The following is a 10,248-nucleotide window of genomic DNA, read 5'->3' as shown; positions in this document are numbered from 1 at the left end:
CAAGAAAAAGTAAAAATAAAAAAGTATATGGAAGGATGTGCATATATACTTATGAAAATGCTACATGTTTCATATGGTAAGAATCTGTGTTTTGGTATCTTTGGAAACTCGTGGAGCCAATCACATGGATATTCAGGGACAACTGTAATTACTAAGATAAAGATAATAAGCAAGGTTCTGGTGGCTCACATCTGCAATCCTAACTACGCAGGAAGCTGAAATCTGATGCTCAAATTTTGAAGCCAGCCTGGGCAGGAAAGTCCATGAGACTCCAATTAACTGCATATACCCGTGTGTGTGTACACACACACAAGCCAGAAGTGGAGTTGTGCCTCAAGTGATAGAATGTTAGCCTTGAGCACAAAAGCTCAGGGACCAGGCCCAGGCTCTGCATTCAAGCCCCAGAGCCAAGACCAAAATATAAAAAATAAAAAAGGTAGTACTAAATACCGACGTTAGCTCAATGAAAATTCCAGCATTTATTAATTATGTATTAATTGTTACCTGTTGTGGGGAGGATAACCAATGAACCTGAGCTCCAAGAAGAAAACCTTGTATGACTAGAAACTCCATACTATCCCTGAGGCATGAATAATCAATCACTCTCTTATGGTGAAGGGGAAAACTTCCTCCCAAAGCCTAAAGATCTGTGCTTGCTGTCCCTGGTTTCTTTTCTTCTGCACAAGAGTCTGCTGGGCCAGGATGAACAAACCCTTCCTGTTGCTCTTTTCCCTCTCCTGCCTCATTGTGGGTAAGTCAAGGCCTGAGGAGTGAGCTTCAGTGGCAGGGGGTCGAGAGCCCACAGCACAGCCAGAGCCATTCAGAGTAGGCCTTGATCACCCTGGGCTAGCAGGAAGGAGAGCCTGAACTGAGGATGTCCCTTCTGTCTTCTTGGTCAACTTTCCTGTGTTTTTTCACCTTTCCCCATATTCCCAAGCAAGTGTGCAAGCTTCTACATCACTTCCCCTGTATCCTGCTTCTCTCCTTGATTCCTACCATTCTCACAATCCAAAACATGAGTGAAATTTCTCTTAGGTCATCTTTTCTGCTCATCAATCTACATTCTTTCTGTGGATATATTTATACCCACTTGCTGAGTGAATTAGCCACTCTAGAATGGATAATTCTGTGGTTGGTTTAGTCTTGGACATTTGTTCTGATACTCATTCAGGGATCTTGTATTACAATTATATTTTTGGAAAGAGAATTCTGAATACCCTCTAATCAGATTTCATAAAATATGGCTCAGTCACTCTTTAATTCTGTACTGGGTTTTTTTGGTTTATTTTTTAATTGGTATTTCTTATTACCTATAAGTAGTTATACAGAGGGGTTCCAATTCAACATGTCAGTGTATGAGTACAATGCCGCTTGAGCAGTGTTACTCTTTCTGTTGTTCTCTTCTATTGCTTGTTAATTAGAAAATGATTTTATAGAGGTTAAATCAGATACAGTTTGACAGAACATGGATCAAATAAGATGTTCAGTAAAATACTCTTTTTCTTTCTTACTTTAGTGGGGGGAGGAGGGAATTTTTCTTTAATTGAATGTGTACTTCAATGATTTTCCTCAGACCTTCATGAAGGGTATCACAAGCGGTGCTCTAACTCATAAGAACTTTTTTTAAAAATCCATTTGAAGCTCAAAATACATCCACTAACAATATCCAAGCAGCCATATTCAACAAAAAGCATCATAATGTCACTAGCTTAGGAGACAGGTTTCAAAGTTCAAGCCAGGTGCTGGTGGCTCTTAGCTATTCAAGAGGCTAAGATCTGAGGATTGTGCTTTGAAGGCTGCGCAGGAAAGAAAATCTGTGAGACTTACTTTAAAAAAAATTAAACCCAAACCCTCACAGTCCAACAAAATGAATACCAGGCAGGCACATGAAAGATGTGGAAGAGGTCAAGGGGAGAAAAGAAGAGGAATAAAAAGAGGAACCAAACCAGCTACAACTATGTTCATTGCAGCATTATTTACCATATCTTAGATGCCCCTCAGTAGATGAGTAGATCAAGAAAATGTGGTGTATACACAATTGAGTTCTATGCTTCCATTGGAAAGAATGACATTGACCCACTCATGAGGAATTGTAAAGGCTTGTGGGGTGGGGAGGGGAATCATACTAAGTGAAGTAAGCCAGACCCAAAGAAACATAGGCTCCATGGTTTCCCTCATTTGTATTAATAAGTATAAGCCTAAGAGAGTTCCAGCAGAGTATCACAACAGCTCAACAGCTATGTACATATGACCATATAAAATGATGGTAATTGAAATGAACTCCTCGATATGGAAACAAGAGGGTTTTTTGTTTTGTGTTTGTTTTTGTATTTGTTTTTAATGTACTCTACGAAGTTACTTCTTTTTTCTTTTGTTTTTCCCCTTTTGGTTTATCCCCTGTTGTCACTGTCTTTGATTTGTGTACCCCATGTCTTGTATATATGTTTATCTGATTTGGGAAAGGGAAGGGGAATAACAAAATGGTGAGGTAAAGGACAAAGAGTGAACCAATGCAACAGTGATACTCACAAGACACTATGCTGGCAACAAACTTGACCATTGGGGGAGGGGGAGAAGGGGTGAGAAAATATGGGAGAAAAAAGAGGGAGAAGGTAACAATATTCAACAAGAAATGTACTCATTACCTTACTTATGTAACTGCAACCCCTCTGACATCACTACTACAACAAACTAAAGTTAAATTTAAAAAATAGAAAGAGGAAGAGAGAATGCAGTTACGATATTCAATGAATATCCTATGAAAGAAAGAAGATTGAGGGGCAAGGCTGGGTTGAGAGAGATGGGGGAGGAGGATGGAAGGGGTAACGGGTCAAAATGCATTGTTCTTATAAATTAACTTGTTGAATGGCAATTCCTTTGAACAATGACTTAAAGATAATAAAAATATAGTTAAATAAAATCCAAAAGTAAAGTTGTGTCGTAAGTGGTAGAATGCCAGCCTTAAGCAAAAACAACAAAAACAAAAACAAAACAAAACTGAGGGACAGTGCCCAGGCCTTGAATTCAAGTCCTAGGACACGCTTGTGAGTGCATGTGTATACACGCATGTGGGCGCACACACACATACATGCACACACCAAAGCACTTAAACACACACACACACACACACACACACACACACACACACACACACACACAAAAGTACTTGCTCACATGATCATACTAATGCTTTTTTTTTTTTTTTGGTCAGTCGTGGGGCCTTAACTCTTGGCCTGGGTGCTGTCCCTCAGCTCTTCAGCTCAAGGCGAGCACTCTACCACTTGAGCCACAGCGCCACTTCTGGTTTTCTGGTTGTTAATTGGAGATAAGAGTCTCCCAGACTTTTCTGCCCGGGCTGGCTTTGAACCTTAATCCTCAGATCTCAGCCTCTTGAATAGCTAGGATTATACCAGTGCTCAACTAATATATACTTTTTAAAAAAAATTTTGCCAGTCCTGGGGCTTGAACTCAGGGCCTGTGCACTCTACCAGTTGAGCCTCAGTACCACATCCAGCTTTTTCTGTTTATGTGGTGCTGAGGAATCAAACCCAGGGCCTCATGCATGCAAGGCCAGGACTCTACCACTGAGCCACCTTCCCAGCCTATACTAATGCCTGTTTACATCCCTGTTAAATAAGCCAGGTCAATATTAATAGCATTGTGTGTGTGTATGTGTGTGTGTGTGTGTGTGTGTGTGTGTGTGTGTGTGTCTATTTTTGTGTCTGTATTGGTGTCTGTGTCTGTGTGATGGTTCTGTGGCTTGAACTCAGAGCCTGGACTGCCATCCCTGAGCTTTCTAGCTCCAGACTAATATTCCATCACTTGAGCCACATTTCCACTTTTTGTTTTGGTGGTTAGTTGGAGCTAAGAATCTAGCTGGCTTTGAACTGTGATCCTCAGATCTCAGCCTCTTCAGTAGCTATGATTACAGCCATGAGCCACTGATACCCAGCTAATAGCACCATTTTTAAGCAGGAGAAACCAACTACAGGGAGGTTGTTGCTCAGTTATGTCCATTGAAAAGGCTAAAGTTAGAACTGGAATCTTTTTTATGGCACTTTCTGGCCATCACTGTAAGATGTATCTAGAGTATCTAGATACTCTGCCACCAGCTCTTCATCTACTATCCACCTGTTGGTCATTCCACAAACCCCCCTGCTCTGCAAATCTGTTATTTCCAGCTGTATCTCCAATCTCAATTTCCCAGTCTCACATCAAGCTCTGTGGTCTCTCCAGCAGCAACACCACTGATATGTGTAACATGCCACCTTCGCACCCTGACAGACCACTGCAGAAGAGGCTATGGCATCTGCGTTGCTCAGGAGCACGAGACCTGCATGAGCCTAAAGATCTACCAGCGTAAGTCAGAGGGTCAGGGGAGGTGGTGCACAAACCTTAGAATTCTTAGCACAGCACTCCAGCAGTTTTACATCTCAAACTGAGGCCATCTTGGGGGACGAACCAAGATGCAAAAGGCTCTGGGGTGTGGTTGCACACAGACAGAAGAGGATCTGGGAAAATGGGATAGGAGAAAGAGGTGAGGATTTTATATTCCCAGGAAAGATGGTCAAATAGAGATGGCCTTTGAAGACCTCACAGGACTCTTGCTAATCTTCTGGTGAGGAGGGGGGGGGAAGAGATATAAAAGATGCACAGAGTCGTATGGTTAATATATATGTATGGAAATACCACACAATTTTCTGTACAACTAATATATGACAAAGCACAAAAGATTAAGGAGTTATCATACAAATAAGTCAATCCTGCACCTGGCCAGCGATTTTGGCACTGGACCTCTTGGAATATAGATATTTACCCTCTTGGATATATGCTAGGAAGCTTCCCCTATGCTTACCTGTTTGGTGCCAGATCTTGTCTGCCTTGGAGAACTAGATCACTGGTTTTTTTCCCCCCCTCTGTTTTTTTCCCCCTATTTCAGATGATGTTCTCCAAGTATCATATATGGTGTGTCAGAAGTTCTGCAATAACTTGAAATACGACCTCAACAATCGGACTTATGTGCATCGATGCTGCCAGAGCAACTATTGTAACTTTAGAACGTAGGGTATTCATTCTGGGCCAGGTGTGATGGTACACCCTTGTCAATCCAATTTCCCAGGAGGTTGGAAGGGGAGAGTCATCATTTGAGGCCAGCCCATCAAAATTGCACATTCTTGTCAACAAGCATCATGGTTGACATCAGGTGTGGGTTGTGATTTGTGTGTGTGTGTGTCTGTGTGTGTGTTAATGTCATGTATATGTGACAATATATATAGAAGGTGAGGACTAGAACTGGGAAGAAAATACAGAAGTCAGTCACTGGAGAAATCGAAGGAAAGCTGTATGTCTACCTCTCAGTATCAGCCACCATGTCAGCCAGCCTTTCAACACTTGTCAACTCTAGCAACTTCTTGGAACTACAGATAAGCCAGACATATGCTGGGTTCCCTCTGCCCATCAGGAAGATGAGGACATAGTATCCAACCTGCACTCTGTTCCCGACTTCTGGCATCTGAACCTCTAGAACTTCCCTGAGTCTTTTCCTGAGGCTAGCGCTGTAGCCCTCTCCCCTCTTACCCTGGCTCCTATCCAAAACCATATCGTTCTTTACTGCTTTTTCTTACTCCAAGGGCTAAAGGACACACTGTCCTGTCATGTCTTGTTCCTGTCCTGCCCAGAGGCACCAACCTGAGCCTCTCCCTGACCCCTACAAAGGGAAGGGAAGGCGGTGGTTTGATGTCGGGTTAGGCTTCTTTGTAGTCAGCCCAGAATTATGTTTATTTTCCCTCTCTAGGAGAGCAGGGGGAAAATAAGATAAAAACAAAGTCCTTAAAAAGAAATGTCCTGTAGTCTTGGTGACGAGGCAGGAGCTATTCCAGTGTGTCATGAGGCCGGACTGTGAGGCTGAGGGGCTAGACTCCCTTAAAGTCTCCACACAGGAAGAGAGAAAGGAAGCATGTGATTGGCTGACCCCAGTGCTTCTCCGTGAGGTCTCCCCTGTCCCTCTCCTAGGCCAAGGGAAATGGAGCCTAGACAACCAGATTCCCTGACACCTAGACCTCCTCAGACAGCAGCTGCCTGGAGCCATTGCAGGACATTGCCCTGCTTTCCTGGTTCCTACTGGGAAACCATTAACTCTCCATCTCCTTCTGTATGGCCAACCCAAGGTAGCCTCCTGCCTGAGACCCATTGATCCCCTCCCTAATTGCACTGCACACTAACCTGGCACAGTCTTGATATGGAAGGTCCTAGTTTACCACATGTACAAAATAAAGGAATTGATCCTAAGAGCCATACAGTTCAGCACCTGTTCCTACACAAGAAACAGGAGTTGGTTAGAATGACATCGCAATTAAAGTTAGAGGGAGATACTGATCCATCTTGCTCTTGGTGATCAAGCCACAGACACGAACATCCAGGTGAGAGATGTATAGAACAGAACTTTGTGTCTTCTCACAGATCATCTCTTGTCATGTGCCTGGCATAGTAAGTAGCTTCACTGATCAAACTTGGAGAAGACAGAATTGTAGGAAGGCCTTAAAACCACAATGGCAAACTGCTTCAGATGGACTCTGAAGCGTTTCTCGGCAGCCCCCTCCTGAAACATTGTCCCAACTAGGTTACAGGGATCTCAAGGATGTGAGAGGTTTTAGTGTGAGTCTCAAACCATGCCAACACCCCCAGACTCCGGCCTCATCCTACAGGCTGAGCTCATAGCACAGTAAATGCTCCTCACGTGCCTTCCCATGGCAGGAGTGAGAAATCAGGCTGGCAAAGAGGGAATGGCTGTTATTTCTCTCCAGTGCAACTTCTGCCTGCCTCTCCTGCAAAGAAACCTATACAGAATGAACCACCAGGAGAACCACCGTGTGTAGAGGTCTTATGTTTACAGAGCATTTGTTAATGGCATTTCTTATCGGATTACCTGGGTAAAGAAAGATCTACTGCCACACAGCACAACTGTATAGGATTCATTACATTGCCCCAAGGTCAAGTGCTGTGCTGTCTGTGTTCCCCAATATGGAGGAAATGATAAGAGGTGTGAAGTCTGGGATTCTCAGAAGCCACCTGGAGCCCTCAGCAGAGTAGATTACAGATGCTTCCGTCAAGCAGTGGCCGCTCACCTTCTAGGCAAGGCAACAAGACAGAGCCTGCAGGGGCTGCCCTGGAAGTGGCCACTTCCCTACAGCTTAGATTTGGCTTGCATGTTGGATGGGCAGGAGGCAGAGAACAGTGTCTCCTAGATGGCCTTTGAAGTGAAGGCCTAAGGTTCAGAACAGACTGATTTTTCTCACATGGGTGGCTAGCCATGAGATTAGATGAGATGGGGGTCCCAGACCCAGGGGTTAGAGCTGGGCTGTTCTAACCAGAGGAATGAACTGCTAAAGACTCACTCAGATGGCTTGGTAGCTGCCAAGAAATAACCATAATTGTGTCATGGATGCTCCCCTTTGTTTTTTTTTTTTCTTCTGGGAGTCTCCAAGTGCTTTTTTTTAAAAATAATATTTTGACTCGATCAAATTTCCAGTCCTGTAAGAACTTTTTTTTTCTAGATGCAAATTCTTCAGACAAGTAGTTTTCTTTTAGAAGGCCTATAGGTTCTGATCTAGAACCTTTAGAAGAGATTCCCAAACCAAACCCAGAGTCAGGAACAACTTCCAAGATTATAATGCTAAGTTAAGTCATGTCTGTGAATTCCCTCCCCCCACCCCGCCAGCGACTCCTCCACCTCCCCCATGTATTCCCAGAGGCCTCATCCTGGGTGCTCCCATTTGGGAAAGCCAGAAACTCAACTCTAACTCTTCCCATAGCAAGGGCCTGGAAGAGGGTACGAGAGTCAGGGACTAGCCCTGATCATTTTGCAATCATGTCTGTGATTCAGTTATCTGCAACAGGACTCCATGTTAGTTTGCTAGGCTGGCATAACACAATACCATTTACTCGACAGAAATTTATCTTCTCATTGTTTGCTAGAAATATAAGATCAAGAAACTGGCATTAGAGGGCTTTGTGAAGCCTTTCTCTTTGGAGAGAAAAGGAGCTATCCATATCACAAGTACCCATGATCTCTAGGTGACTGAATCAAATGTAGATAAACCCAAAAACTATGGATTTATGAATCTAGGAGGAAATGGTAAGCTGGGCTTTGCTATAGTGAGAGTTTAGAATTGGGAAGATTAAGTCAGATCTAAGTAAAGATAAATGTCCCACGAGAGCAAACAGCAGACGCAAATGAAAATATGAAGAGATGGACAATTCATAGGACGGAATATTAGGAAGAAAGATAAGAATAGAATAGAACAATCTGAATCTCCTCAAAGAAGTTATGTATGCTTGGGACCGTATTTAAAAAGGTATCCCAACCAAATTATATTTCTTATTTTGAAATGTATTGAGATTTCTATTTAATTTTGTGTAAGTATGCTAGTCCTGGTGCTCAGGTTACTAGTGCTCTATCATTTGAGCCACAGTTCCAATTTTTGGTGGTTAATTAGAGATAAGAGTCTCCTGACTTCCTGCCTGGGCTGGCTGGGAACCGTGAGCCTCAGCTCTCAGCTTCCTGAGGAGCTGGGATTATAGATGTGAGCCACCAGTGCCCTGCTTCTATTTAATTTTTTTCCATTGGGAAATAATACAGGAACAAAATAAGAAGTTGATGTTTTTGCCCGCCTACCCTCAAACACACACTCTCAAGATAGTCAGCTCATAATGTGACCATACATTACAATGGCTAGGGTTAAGGTCTTAAGCAGACTTTAACTGTCGTGAGAGTCCTTGTGCAGTGAAGGAATGAAGATTCCAGCAAGCTGGTCTTTGAAACACTTTCTCTTTTGCTCCCTGCTGGATTGTGCTAATTGCCACAGGGTATGACGGCCATCCTTCCATTTGTTGTTTGTTTATGCTGATCAATTGGTTGCATTCACATATGGATTTTAATAATCATTCTCTTGTGATGGCGGTCTTATGAAAACTTCAACAAAACTACTTCTATGAAAAATGTGCTCAATCCTCAAGGTGATTGTAAGATAGATCAGCAAAATGGGTACCAATGAGTTAGATTTTAAAAAATCATTCTAGGGGAGGGGAGATGTTCACAAGTGTCTTATTTTAGGAAATAGAGATCTGTGGTCCACAAAACAATGGGTTCTGGAAATGTCTATATGCCAATGCATAAAAGGCATTCTCCACATGTCCTTAAGGCTCCTTGAGTAAAGGTTATAACTAAAAGTGTAGTAAAAGAGTTGAGTAAAAGTGACCAAATATACAATAGTTAAGCCTTGGGGATGAAATTGGACTAGGAAATAGAAACAGGAGGGTGGATTATCAACATATAGCTGATATAGAGTGGTATAGCCATGGAGATGCAAAAGTTCTTTTTTACCTTTTATATATTTATTTATTTTTATTAGTGTGTATTACCTGTATAAAATAATGGTTTTATAGTGACATTTTCATTCATGTATACAATGCCTTTTGCTCATATTCATCCCATTTTTCTTTTGTCCCTTCCCCTCATTATCCCTTTTCCTTTCCCTGATAATACTCTACTTTCATATCTAGATTTTTGTACGTGAGGAAAAACACACAGAATGAAAAGGTTCTTTAAAGGAAGAATTTAGAAATAAAAAGGAACTATAGCCAGGTGTTCATGACTCATGCCTGTAATCTTAGCTACTTAGGACACTGAGATCTGAAGATCATGGCTAGACGCCAGCTCAGGCAGAAAAGTCCATGAGACTCTTCTCTTCAAGGCCATGTCCAAGTTAAGTTACCCAGCAAGCCCTGCAATGGAGGAGAAAGAAATGAAAGAAGATGAGATTCGGCAGCCTTGAAGATCAAATAGGAAAGAGAATGAAGAGAACCCAGGTATTTGTAGTGAAGTTGCAAAACATAGTTCCCTTCAAAGGTAGGCAAAATCACCTTATAGATCATTCCTCTTTACTCTCAAACATTTCATAACAGAACCAATTTATGCAAGTATTATTCTTGATTTTGTTTTGTTTTGTTTTTTGGACAGTCATGGGGCCTGAACTCTGGGCCTGGGCACTGTCCCTCAGCTCTTCAGCTCAAGCTAGCACTTTACCACTTGAGCCACAACGCCACATCTGGCTTTTTCTGGTGCCAAGGAATTGAACCCAGGGCCTCATGCATGCAAGGCAAGCACTCTACCACCGAGCCAACTTCCCAGCCCCTATGCAAGTACTATTCTTATTTGCATTCAGTAGGCCTCCCTGGAAGAAAAGAAAA

The 10,248-nt window shown here is 42.5% G+C and overlaps 1 protein-coding gene across 1 annotated transcript; it reads left to right on the top strand.

Annotated features, from left to right (window-relative positions):
• Nucleotides 1-702: 702 nt before the first annotated feature.
• Pate3 (prostate and testis expressed 3) lies at nt 703-5,064 on the top strand. The gene is made up of 3 exons (XM_013009460.1): nt 703-751; nt 4,237-4,359; nt 4,940-5,064. The coding sequence occupies exons 1-3, from the start codon at nt 703-705 to the stop codon at nt 5,062-5,064; spliced, it is 297 nt and encodes a 98-aa protein (XP_012864914.1).
• The last annotated feature ends 5,184 nt before the right edge of the window (nt 5,065-10,248 follow it).

This window comes from Dipodomys ordii, unplaced genomic scaffold, assembly GCF_000151885.1.
Source record: "Dipodomys ordii isolate 6190 unplaced genomic scaffold, Dord_2.0 Scaffold10, whole genome shotgun sequence".
NCBI lineage: Eukaryota > Metazoa > Chordata > Mammalia > Rodentia > Heteromyidae > Dipodomys > Dipodomys ordii.
This window is presented reverse-complemented; position numbering and strand designations above follow the sequence as displayed.